This window comes from Aulonocara sp. 'chitande type north' Nkhata Bay, linkage group LG1, assembly GCF_057382095.1.
Source record: "Aulonocara sp. 'chitande type north' Nkhata Bay isolate Kocher_YH1m ecotype deep benthic linkage group LG1, A_spYH_male_GT1.1, whole genome shotgun sequence".
Lineage (NCBI taxonomy): Eukaryota > Metazoa > Chordata > Actinopteri > Cichliformes > Cichlidae > Aulonocara > Aulonocara sp. 'chitande type north' Nkhata Bay.
This window is the reverse complement of record NC_141344.1, coordinates 36,990,159-37,003,098: the sequence shown is the minus strand read 5'-3', so window position 1 is coordinate 37,003,098 and position 12,940 is coordinate 36,990,159. Positions and strand designations below refer to the sequence as shown.

Genomic DNA, 12,940 nt, shown 5'->3' with positions numbered 1-12,940 from the left:
CTCATGAGTGCATTTTATTGTCTGACAGAGGAAGTTGTCAGACGAGTGGCAGCAAACCTAAAGGCGTGCACACAGCACCCTTACAGAAGTTCTAATTCAGCTGAATAAGTGAAAACACTCACAGTGGATGAAGGGCTGAAAAGAATCCATGTTCAGGTCCCATTTGATTTTAAAATAGTTTATCTGCAGGCTGGCCTGGTTGCTGCTGAGAAACACAGCTGGTGTAAGTTTCAGGATTACAGTACACAGTACACATGTGTTCAATCTCTCCTTAAATATTCACATGGGAATCTGCACTGAGCCCGAGGAGCCATGCCTTCTTGTCAGACTCCATCCGACCCTGCAATAAATCTAAGTAGCCTCTCTGGAAAACATTTTCCAGCAGGGGAATTTCTGCCAAAAGCAGAACTCATATCATTGACAGAAATAGTATTTTGATTGTTTATTAGATAAAAACGGGACTCTTCAGGTCGCAATGATACATAATAAAGTCAGAATGAATTTTTTTTTGCCGAAGCAAAACAGACTGTATGATGCAGGTTTTTTATATATTTTATCTTTTACAATGCCAGGTTTAGTTTTAGATATGTAATGTGAAGTTGAATAACGGAGACACATCGTGGATTTTTAAGCTGCTCTGTCATTTCTTTTTTTTTTTCAATCATGATCTCTTTTATTGAGAAAGCAATTGAACATAACAGTAGTATGGCATTGCTTTCACATTTTTTAACTTATAATTGAAAGGGGAAAAAAAGAGAGAGAAAAAGTTGCTGCTCTCTCATTTCATTAATATATTCAAATAATGTTTCCTGTTGTGTTATATAATGAAAAACACTGTTAACTGATAGGCTGTAATATCAGTGCATGCCTGTTGATCATTATCCAAAATGAAATGAACAACAGCAAACATTTAAGCCACAACACGACATAAAATATGTTTTTATAGCCAATGGAAATGGAGTTCCAGAGGAAGAGTTTGCCTTTCTAGTACACAGCTATAGGTTTTTCATTAGTGCTGGATAAAATGGAATGAAGGCACAACTTCCCACTCTTAAATCCAGAGGTTTGTTGCCTAAACTTAATAAAATAAAATAAACTTAATAAAATAAAAAACTAAAGCAACGAAATATAAGTAATAATCAAAAATAGGTTAAAAAAAAGTGGATCAACCTTGACTATAGACTGTATATAAAAGATGAAAATAGCCACCGTGACATCACTGACCAGTTTTAGACTCAGACCAGTTTTTGGTCTCTTCCATGTTTTTGCTTTGGAGCCCAAAGTGATTGTGGTTGCAATACATAGAGAAACAGCCAATTGTAAGATGCCCAAGGATTTGAAAAATCATGTTGATATTAGTGTGTTGATTTTGTCTCTTCTAGTTTTACAGCCAGTGAAGCCACCACACCACCAGCGTCCCCACCAGCCCATCCTGCCTCGTCTGGAGCGGGACGAGAACCGTAGAAATTTCCTCCCTCAGCCCTCACCTGAAAGTATGTTCAAGCAACCCATCACATCACTCAACAAGCTAAAACTGGTATTTTTTTAAAACTTCATGTACCCTATAAATTAGATCAGTCCCAAATATGTGCCAAGGCCAAATGCCACATTAACTCCAAGCTAGAGTAATAAAAAACAGCTTGAAGCACAAGAATAACAAGAGGTCTTGTGTATTTTGCTAAGACCCCACATAGCCGTGATCTCAACAATCAGTCTGACATTAAGAGAAAAAAGAACTTGATACCTTTGACATTTCAGTATATGCAACACTTGATAACTGCACAGCAGAAGTGTGGCTAACGTCCTTGAGAATAATATCATCGCAGAGAGAATCTGTAGACTGCAGCTGTCTTTGGTTATGGCTCCATCTTTGGGGTCAAAGTTTTTGGCATCAGTCATTGTGACCAGTCCTAGTTTTGGCACTGGGACCACATTCACAGAGGAACTGTGGCAAGTTATCTGAGTTACTGAGAACAACCTACTAGCCAAGTACCTTTAAAAAGAAACATTTGATAGTACCACCTTTAGTGTTGACGTACCTTCAGTGTGGCTCTCATCCAAGCCTGTGTGTGATGACCCACTCCATCCTTCCCTCCTTTTGGCTTTGAGTGGCAGGTTACATCTGTTGGCATGGGGCTCCTGTGCCTGTGCACTATCAACGTCCTCAGAGCTCAGTTGTTTCTTACCCCTGAGAAAACTGCACACACCTTATTCACCCATTTACACAAATGATTGTACTAACCACACACGATGGTTAGTTTAGCGTCTCTTCTTGTGTCTTTCATTTAAAATAAATAGTCTATTAATAAGTATTTGTGTATGTCTCCCTTTTTGTCTTGTGGCCCGTTTTTGGCAAGTGGGGGTTCATCCGGGATGAATTTATTACAATGGCCATTTTTGGCTGTCACAAAAGGATCACTATCTTCTAAATGGCAGAAACACGAATTAAAGACTAATTAATGTTTTTCATCTAATTCCATGGGGTGTATTTCTATGAGACATATTTTTATTTATGTCTGCAATTGTCTGAACTAATTTGCGGTTGCCATATCCTTCAGGGCATTGTGGCAAATGCCAGCGTGTTAAAGGTCGACGAGAACGCCAGAGACAGTATTGCCAGAAGGACTTTGGTAAGACTACATATTCTATTTTTGCTGTTTTTAGTGGCTTGTTACCACATACAGCTGTATTAGTATCGCTATTTTATTTTAGTTTTCCGGGCAAGAGTCCTTTTGAAGCTGCAACGAGGTGAGGAAACTCGTTACGACGTCCAGATCATCCACACCTACCGGAACCGGTTCCGCCTGGAGCACCGGGAGTTCCTGTGGGTCCCTAATGTGTGCGACTGCCCTAACCTGGAAGTAGGGAAACAGTATATCTTTATGGCGCGACGTCACATTAATTATGAGCGCACATTAAACCGAATTCTGCTTGAAGAGGAGAGCTATGTGGTGCCATACAGACCCAGAGAGGATGAACTGTTATGGCCGCTTGAAAGGCTCTGCAGCAACAGAGGACCCAAACAGAACTGAGGGGATGAGTGTTGTCGCACGCTTTACTCAGATATAACATTTCTGGACCTTTAAACCAACATCAGATTCCTTGTGATGCATGTATTCCAGAAATACTGAGAGTCCACGATTATTTAAAAGCCTGATCAGCTTACTGTACAATTTAGAGCACTTTAGGTGACACTTGTGCCACCTTTAAAAACACCAAAGAGAAAAACTGACTGAAATGGCCTTTTTATTGTGGCTATTTCCCACAGCCATCATATATTTTTATATTATATTTGTTTTTGTGTAAAAGAAGAATCCACTTTGAATAATTTTCTCCTTTTTCTCTTTAGTATTTCTGAAAAAATGCCTAAAAACCAGAATTTTGTATGACAGGAAGCACATGGCGATAGCTGTGGTTTCAAAATAACTTCTGATCCTATCAAAGTCTGTGGGAGAATGGCTCAGTCACCTATTTTGGGTTGTTCTGAATATATGTTTTGATCTGTTTTGTAAATCTTGGTCATACTATTTTCAAATAGCATATGTGATATGAAACCTCCAGCTCATTGGCTAGCGAGATGTCATCAAGGGTTGATCGACAGCACCAAAACAATAAGTCAAATTCAACTTATAGGTTCATTACAGCATCGAGACAGCAACTTAGATTACAGATATCCGAAGATATTAGTGGTGACGAGGTTTTAAAAAATTAGAGCTGTCATTAAATATTACACTACATGATCAAATAAAGACACTTCATTATGAGAAAGGGGACAGAATGCAAAGCTGGGTTTCCAACAATCACGTTTTCAGATGCTAATCCTGGGATGTTGATGAAAACAATCTCACCTGGAATAAGGTATACTGTGTGCCAAACTCAGCTCTGTGGAGCAGCTGCTGCTCACCTGCTTTAGACTAGTCATAGTGCGAGAGGCGGGGCACACCCGGACAGGTCGCCAGTCTGTAAGTGGGCTGAGAAGCGGGGTACCATAATAACAAGCCATAATTAGTGAACATGAGTGGACCGATATCAGATGAACAACTGAAGGTTGTTCACCAGTGCATTATTGAGGCACTGTAAAATATTTAATCCCAACAATGGGGCTGTTTCATTGTCTTTTTTTCTTTTTTGAAATAATTTATCTGAATTTCAGGAGTGGGACCACACCTCATACACTTCCCCTCTGGTCCCATGGTTGTATGGTTTTCTTGCACATTTCCTTTCATTTTCACGCTTGCCAACCCACACAATGCTTGGCCCAAAAGCTCCTGCCAGTTCTCCCTGAGGCCTTCCCCAGTCCACAGACTCAGGTCTAGCTCTGAGGCCTTCCCCAGTCCACAGACTCAGGTCTAGAGCTATCTTTATTCCATCTGCCACTCTCTTTAAATAAACACTGTCAATCTAATCAAGGATGTGGTTCTTGCAGCATTAATTTGATGTGATAGTTTGTGATTCACAAGTTAATCAGAGTGTTGAACGTCCACAGCGTAATTCATTTCAGATTTTTCCAACATGGAGGTTTGGAAGTCTTTAAGAAGATCGACAGACTGGCTACCTGTCCAGAGTAAAAGTAATTCCAGTTCTTCTCACTGCGTAGTCCTTTCTCAGACAATAGACCAGAATATAATGCAGACACTAACTTCACTACTCAAACTGTGGTGTGACCTGTCCTTACACTACAGACAATGGGAAAAACCTGAAACAGCAGTCACGACAGACTGAATTAGATGCTTTATCTTTGACTGGTGATATATAATAACAGATTGTTTCACAGTGTTCATGTATGAAAAATAAGCTTTAATCATAACACAATAATTTTGTGTCAGCTGTGTAATGTCTTTCATAACGTTGCTTATTTGCTGTATTCATTTGTTAGAGTATGTTAAATCAGGTCTGGCCTTTGATACTTACAGAAAATAAATATACAGTATTTTATTGTGTGGCGCTGATTAGCTACAAATGTACTACAATATAACTGATTATAACTGTTTTAAGAAACCTTGTAATGAGTTAAATGGTTGAACTCTGCTTATTGTGTTGTGGATTAAAAATATCATATTTGCTTTTGAACCTAATATACTGTATGTATATGTGCCAAAGAGACTCTCTTTGTCTTTATAATGTGCGTGTGTATTCAAAGACCAACCAATGTAAAATAACAAATGAGAAAAAATTAACATCCGTAAGACAACTGTATTTACAAAAACCCTTTACATCTACACCAAAGGAAGCACTAAACAGTGGCTAATACAACTTTATACACACACACATACACATATATACATATACAGACATATATATACACATATACATATATATACACACACACACACACACACACATATATACATATATATATATATATATATATATATATATATAATTGTTTTTTACTAAGCCTGGTTCCTGCTCATTAACTGTATGTGAGTCATCACAGACACTTGGCTCAGTTTCCCTTCATTTGAACAGGGACTATTGGAAACCAGTCCTAGGCTTCATATACTTACATCAACGAGACCTTTTGTGGGATGGAGCGGGGCTATGTTAGATGCACAACATATTTCAAACTCGCTCTTGCAGACATGATTACTTCATTTGAAGGCATGAGACAGGAAGCTTCTATCCCTTCTGCATTTTTAATACTTTTTAAGCACTCCTGGATTTATTTTTTTAAGTTTTTAAAATTGCTTCACAATTTGCAAAAATAAATGTAAACAATAAATAAACGTATCTGGATAATTATTGTGAAATACAGAAGTGAATTATGTCATTTTAACACGTCTTCAGTTAATCGTTAAAAAAAAATCATGTAATTCTACTTAGCTGCCTCTCAATTGTTTTAGTAAACTTTGTCTCAGAGTATTTAAAGATCAAATTCTGATGAAACAATGCAGACATGATCTTTTTCAGAATTTAATTTAACACATGAACAAATCTTTCTTTGGGTTTGTGTGGAAAACGAATCAAGAGCTGCCGCATCAAACAGAAGTGGGAAGCTATGAATGAATTAAAAGAATAAACTGATGTTGTTTGTACATTTTCTGGTTTCGTTAGCACTACATGAAATAAAGTTCACATTCTGTGCTGGATGGATTTGTTTATCGTTTATTGAGAAATAGGGATGGGTATCGAAAACCGGTTCTTGTTGAGAACCGGTTCCCACTGTTTGAATTCCTTGGAATTGTTTGCCATTTTTGTAAACGATTCCCTTATCGATTCCAGTCGCCCCGAATGACGTCACCACATTGCGGAGCATCATTTACCTGGCAGGAAACATGGCGGCTCAAACGCTCAAAAGTTTGATTATACTTTACGAGAACGGATGACAACAGGGCCACTTGCAATACTTGCAAAGTAGATATTTCATTTAAGGGAGGAAACACTACGAATATGCAAAAGCATTTGCTCACAAAACACGCGATGACCTTAAATGAATGTCGTGAATCTCAACCCAGCAGCAGCGGTAACGTTTGCACGCCCTCTCCCGTTACTGCGGCAGGTAAATAATCAACTAACAGTGCATATTATGTTAGCGCGATCTGCCTTATTACTAAACCTGCCATTACTGTGCGTTTAGGTGACCATGATGAGAGAGACAGACAGAGTCTGGCTCAGTCGCTGGCAGTTCTCGCTGCAGTCTACCGGTAGCGTCTCCTTTCAGGCCAGGATAGACGAATGTCACGAGCAGTGACTAAGTTTGTGGTAAAAGGCTTGCACCCATTTGCCACAGCAGATGCCCCCGATTTTCGGTAAGTGAATGTGTTTAATTGTAGGCAGGGATATTACTGGATATTCTTGTGTAATTGCTACAGAATAATTTATGTTATACTTTGTTATTGCTACAGAAGAATATTTATTTTATTATTTTACATTTACAATTTCTTTTCCAGGGGACCCTGTGACACCCCATTGAAAAGCCGTAGGCTGTGGATCTCTTAAGATCTCACTGTTGGGTTTGTTAGGCCATGTTACTCCTAAATTTCTATCTTGTTCAAAGAGAAGATATAAAACAAAGTTCTAAGCTAATCGACCTTAGTGTTCTCCTTTTTTAAAAAGAATCGATAAGAGAATCGATAAAGAATCGAATCGTTAAACAGAATCGAAAATGGAATCGGAATCGTGAAAATCTTATCAATACCCATCCCTATTGAGAAGATCACCAACACTTTTGTGTCTGTGCATTAACAAACTAAAGCCAGAAGTTTACTGGCTTTAGCTTACCTTTACAACTGGCAGCATGGGGAAAAGCTAGGCTGGAAAAGCTAGGCTAATGTGTTAGCGATTTCTAATCAAGATGTTAAGCTAAAAAGAACGAGTTTTTTAGGGTGTGTTTGCAGCTACCATCTGGTTAACCGAGACTGGAGAATCCCTCATGTTGGACTGGCAACCACACACATCAGGCAGTTGTAACTGTCCTCACAATGAAGGAGCTGATTACTGCTATGCTACTGCTATAGCAGTTACGCCCTGCACCGACCACTACAGACATCAAGGCAGCGTCTACATCATCTTCAAATTGGATAAAGTTAACTAATAAAAGATAAAAGGTTAGTTATTACTGATGTAAACTTGAAGATTTTCACATGGGTCTGTCGGGAATGCCTTGTTTTATATGGAGCCAGTCTCATGTGCATTTTTCTTTCTTTCAAGATGACTGGATTATGCTTGTTTGTATGTATGCATGACGTTATTTTAGATGAAAGATGAGTGGGTCAAGTGTAGTTATGTGTAATGTGACCTTTTTTTCAGGTTTGCAGTTGTATGCGGAGGAGAGAGATTAGATGTACAAAAAGATTCAAAGTTACTGCACAGATTGAACTGTAAATGTGTCGGTAGGAAAACGTGTTGCTTTATAGGTAGTTCTTAAACTGTTTGTGTTTTTGCAGAATTTGAAAGATTTGTTCATGCTCCATAACCCTCAATTATTTGTCATAGGGCTAAAAAGGCTCTGTGCTTTAGGGCAAATTCTTTATTTGATATACATGAAACAGTTTTAAATGTTAGGGACATGCGCCTCTGAAATAGTAATCTAGCAAATACATAAACAGTGTTCTCTCTTACAATTTTAAGTGTCTACATACTGCAAAAATAATAAAAATACTAAAATGAAACATTCAAAATCTTTACACCTACCCTCTTACTGCGATACCCAGTATACTGAGTGAGAGTTCATTTCTGATCCCTTTGGCAATTCATATTGTAATGTGCTTCTAAACCACAGTTACATCCTTGTTAGTGGTTTAGGGTATCAAGCCTGTGACATCAGGCCTGTGCCCAGTTCTTCACATGTCAGCAGGGGCACCACCCGTGGGTTTCTCTCACAACACCGTGAGTCTTTGACCCCTCACCCCAGTGACCTCCACGCCTGAAAATTTCCTCCTGCTGGGCAACACGGGGAGGCCCTCCGACACCTGACCTCTTGTCCACTCTTCTCCTGCCAGGCTACTTCCTGAGTGTCAGACACTGACAGTGACATGGCGGGACGATGTTGAGCGGCGTTTGATGCGTGATCGGCGAGGTCTGGATTCGTTCTGACAGCTGCACAAAGGGCCCAGCAGGAGCCAGAGGTAGAGGATCACACAGGCCCAGCAGGACGACATCTTCACCCAGAAGGTAGACCAGCTGCCGTGGGTGAAAGTGGTCTCCAGCACTGCTGACTCGTAACTGGGGAGAAGACGGCACAGATTACAAAAGAAACATCTCAGAAATGTAAAATATATATGTATGAGAACAATGTCTAGAACTGTCACTTACTAACCTGAACCAGTTAGTGAGGGTCATCATGACGTACAGCGAGGCCAGGAAGAAGACAAAATGAAAGAAGAAGTAGCTGTAAGCCACCCTCTGTGTCTCGTTGTGAATAACCTTCTGACAGCCTTTGTTCTCGTCATCAATCGCAAAATCTTCTTCAGCTGGAAGATTACAAGTGATATGCTGGTTACTGCAGAACCATCAGTCCACTGTAGCATCAACTGTGAGGCATAGTTAGGATTACACAACAGCAAAGGTGTTTTTTTCTTCTGCACACACAATCATTTATGAGAGAGAGTACTGAGTCACAGTGAGCATGGTTGAAACATGACAAAGAACCACCTGGCCTACCATAATCTGCATTTAGTAAACAAGTGGAAAACATTATTCTGCTGTAACATTTGTATCATCAAGTGTAAGGATTGGCTAACAATGGTTGCAGCTTTTGTATTTAAACTCAATCAATAAATCTCCAGTGCCCATCAGCGGGACAACGTTAGCTCCTGATGTCAGGTGTCAGTTTCAAAAGTCTGCCGGTGCTGTTGGTGATCCTGGATCGAGCTGGTCTTTAGAAGAACTGCAAGTGCTTCAACATAGAGTTTACATTTGCACACTTCTTGTTAAAGACTGACACAAGTTGATACCAACCTCTTACCTTTACATCCTCAGTTTTAAGGGAGTTAATTTAGTTGCAAGAAGAGTTTTTAAATGGTCAAATGTAGCATAAGGACCAAATGAAACCAGGTTAAGTGTTTTAGTACACACCTTCTTCTTCTTCAGGGCAGCAGAAACAGCATGTAGCTTTCTGGAACTCATAGCGGTAAACTTTGATCATCCAAAATGGCCCGAACACCTCTGCCAGGTAGGAAGCTTCATTACTGGAGGGAAATTAGACATCAACACATTTGTTGCCCCAGCAGAGATATGTGGCTGTGATGTAAAATGTAATGCACGCTTACAGGACATTTTCAGTCACTTCTTTGTATCATGCAGATACTCTGTCTAAAGATGAAGTGTTTACTCACCATGCAAAGAGCACACAGCAGTACATGATGGCGGCTCCAATTATGGCCACAGCGTTGCCTTCTTTCTGGATGCCATCTTGTCCCACACTGGGGTAACAGACGGTCATGTTCATGCCCTGGTACACAACTGACACAAAGATAACACAGCATGCTAAGTTTTACCATCGCATCACACCAGGAAACTCAAACGCTGGTTTATATAATGTATGAATGGCTGAACACTGACAGTACAGGTTCAGAAGATGAAACAATATCACAATTTATATTAAAAAAAAAGAGAGAAATCTTTATTATCAGAATACTTTATTAATCCCTGAGGAAATGATACGGTCACAGTTCCTCCAACACAGTAACTGACTCAATATTAAAATATGACATCTTTTCAAAGGACTCTCGATCTACTGTGTACTGATTTTAAATAAACACAATAATAACATGGACTGAACCACCACCCACAACCACTAGCACTTTATATAGCCTCTGTAGAAATTATCCACATATTTCACTTAGCTTAACTGCACTACTGTAAATGCTGTAAAATACAATAATTATAATTCTACAACTGTTTGCAACTGTATATAACTGTTTATTAATATGTATAAGCTAACATAGCCTGTACACTCACTACAGCTGTAGCCTGTACATACTTATAGTATATTCATAACATACCTTCATACCGTGTACATTGTACCATACCTATAATAGTTCCATATTCTGTAATATATCTATATTATTGCTAAAGCAGTTTGTGGATGGATGCAAACTGCATTTCGTTGCCTTGTACTTGTGACGTGTGCAATGACAATAGACATGAATTCTATTCTAATTCTAATCCTTAGCTATGGTGGCCGCTGTAGGACCAAGAGCCCTGGCCAGCGTTGATCTGCAGTGAGTGTAGCCTGTCAGGCTGCTGTTTACCTCAGCTGTGCACATCTGCTCAGTCTTGCTCACAACAATGATACAAGTCGAGGAGTCGGTGACGCTCATTTGCTGAACATCTTCAGCTTTTCTGTTGTTAGCTGCTGTTAGCCGGCCTTCACAAAACTTTTTATTCTCTAAACTCTCATTTGTCCAGAGGATCACATGACCAATCTGGTGACAATAAGTAACTGCAGCAATATCAAGAATAAATAAGCATATTTATGCACAGGAATTAAAACACCGTGCCATTTGGTGATGTAATTTTGTGTATTTAAAATAATTTTGTTATAAATTGTTCCACAAATTATGTGGCCAGACGTTTGATCTGTTAGGAGAATTATTTACGCAAAGAAAATGTTCTGTTTTGTTATTGTTGAACAGTAAAAAGGACGGTTTGCAGTTATTACAGTTCTTGTTGTCTAAGGTGTTGTTGATGTATCCAAATCAGAGTAACTAAGAAATGAAGCAGAAACTGTTGGCACCTGTCCCAGCTTGTTTTCATAACCTGTGGTTACTGCTCTCGCTCTCTACAGTGTGCACACACTTTGATGTTTAAACTGCGCTTTAAATAAAACTGTAAAAAACTGACTTCTGCCAACCTGCACTGTGTGTTCTAAGGGGGGGGGGGGGTAGTGCACCAACGAAAGAAGGACTATACCCCCACTGCTGGGGTAGAGGGCTGGCACGTTGTAGTAGCAGTTCAGCAGTGTTCTCACAGGCCCGCTAAATGCAGAATATTTCCTGTGGTTTTAGCAGAAAGCAAAGCTGCAAGAAAGAATTTGATGAAACTGCTTTGAGAGTTTTGTGCTGTAATATTTTTCAGCTGTCATGGCACACCACGTGGAAATTTTAGTTCACTCTTATCAAAAGCTGTGAGCATCATCCTCATAACCTTCTTCCTCGTTGTGCAATACGTATTTGACATGGATTATTTTTGCTCATGCAGCCCGGGTTTACATGTAAATGATGCAGTCTTCATGGCTGGGCCTCCTTTTATCCTCAGCATGTTAGTCGTGCGAATGGAGTCTCTCTAAGTTTATCAAACTTAGAAACAACGAATAGGAAGGGTAGGCAGTTAATAGAAATCCCTGTCTCTGGATTCAGCAGAGACACATAGACTAGCTGCCATGTGCTTTCATACCAGACCCAATGGTTCAAATTTGCAGAGGCAGTGATGAAAAGTATTTTTGGGTTTAAATTATTTTACTAAATATTGAGATGAAACTATCTGCATTCTGTGTAAAACGTAGAATATATTGTGTTTTCATAGACTACAGATATCAAAATGGAAAGTATAAAAGTGCAGGTTGTAACCCACCCACCTAAAAACACAGCAGACACAATAAAATCCCTCTGTTATCGTATGAAAAACACTCTCACATTAGCAGTGCACAAAGCTGGATGAAATCGAGTCTCAAAGCTGAACTGTTCTTCTACTACATCAAGAGTTTTTGACATTTTTCAGCAAGCATGACTCACCATGTCGAGCTGCTTCAAAAACTTTTTTCATCCTTAACTAAAGCTGTGAGCATCATCCTGCTTCAGTACTTATTGGACAAGGACTATGTTTGTTCCTGCGATCCACATTCACATATAACTGGTGCAGTCTTCATGGCTCTCCCACCTTTAATCCTCAGTTGTTTAGTCACCTTAATTGAGTCTTTCTACAAAAAGACGATTTATTATCAGCGCTATTGTAGTTGTGGTAATTACATGCAGCTTTTTGGCTTTTTTTTGGCCAAATATCTCTTTCTGACTGGCATTTGGGCAGGCGCTGTTCTGCTTGAGGGTGACTGGTACATCTGTCTGATAACAAACATTGGTAGAAACCACAGAGGAATTGTTTGTAAGGAGAATCTGACAAATGAGGAAAAGCACACCAAAGCTACATATAAGAATGAGTCAGTGGTAAGTAAATAAAATAAGATAAAATGCGTTTCTCTAACAGCTCTACCATACAGATGTATTTATATAGATTTAGATATATATTCATAGATATCTTTGGCAGTTGTGCATTTCATGTAACATACAGATAAATAAGTTTTAACATTTTCCTGCCTTCCCTTGTAGGACATTGGCTTTGGTGTTTTGAGTGTGGTTTTCATTATTTGGAATATCTACGAATTTTGGAAACCCATTTGTATTATGAGACGGTTCAACAACATCAAGTCCTCAGGGTGCCCCTCATACTACAGATGGGTGTACGAAGAACTTCTTTCAGAGGAGGTGAGCAACCACTTGAA

At 39.3% G+C, this 12,940-nt stretch overlaps 2 protein-coding genes across 5 annotated transcripts in view; one reads left to right on the top strand and one right to left on the bottom strand.

The window, feature by feature from the left end:
* The window catches only part of adamtsl5 (ADAMTS like 5), a 64,535-nt gene extending 58,446 nt beyond the window's left edge, over positions 1-6,089 (top strand). For both annotated transcript variants that reach the window (XM_086294635.1, XM_086294644.1), the window contains 3 exons: positions 1,383-1,493; positions 2,559-2,630; positions 2,713-6,089. In XM_086294635.1, coding sequence (XP_086150761.1) covers positions 1,383-1,493; positions 2,559-2,630; positions 2,713-3,032 — 503 coding nt within the window. In that variant the 3' untranslated portion in view covers positions 3,033-6,089. The remainder of the gene's footprint in view (positions 1-1,382; positions 1,494-2,558; positions 2,631-2,712) is intronic.
* Positions 4,740-12,940, bottom strand: part of serinc4 (serine incorporator 4) — a 31,948-nt gene continuing 23,747 nt past the window's right edge. For all 3 annotated transcript variants that reach the window (XM_086294665.1, XM_086294657.1, XM_086294674.1), the window contains exons 8-11: positions 9,777-9,903; positions 9,517-9,629; positions 8,759-8,912; positions 4,740-8,664 (exon numbers count right to left, since the gene is read on the bottom strand). In XM_086294665.1, the coding sequence (XP_086150791.1) occupies positions 8,457-8,664; positions 8,759-8,912; positions 9,517-9,629; positions 9,777-9,903 (602 nt within the window). In that variant the 3' untranslated portion in view covers positions 4,740-8,456. The remainder of the gene's footprint in view (positions 8,665-8,758; positions 8,913-9,516; positions 9,630-9,776; positions 9,904-12,940) is intronic.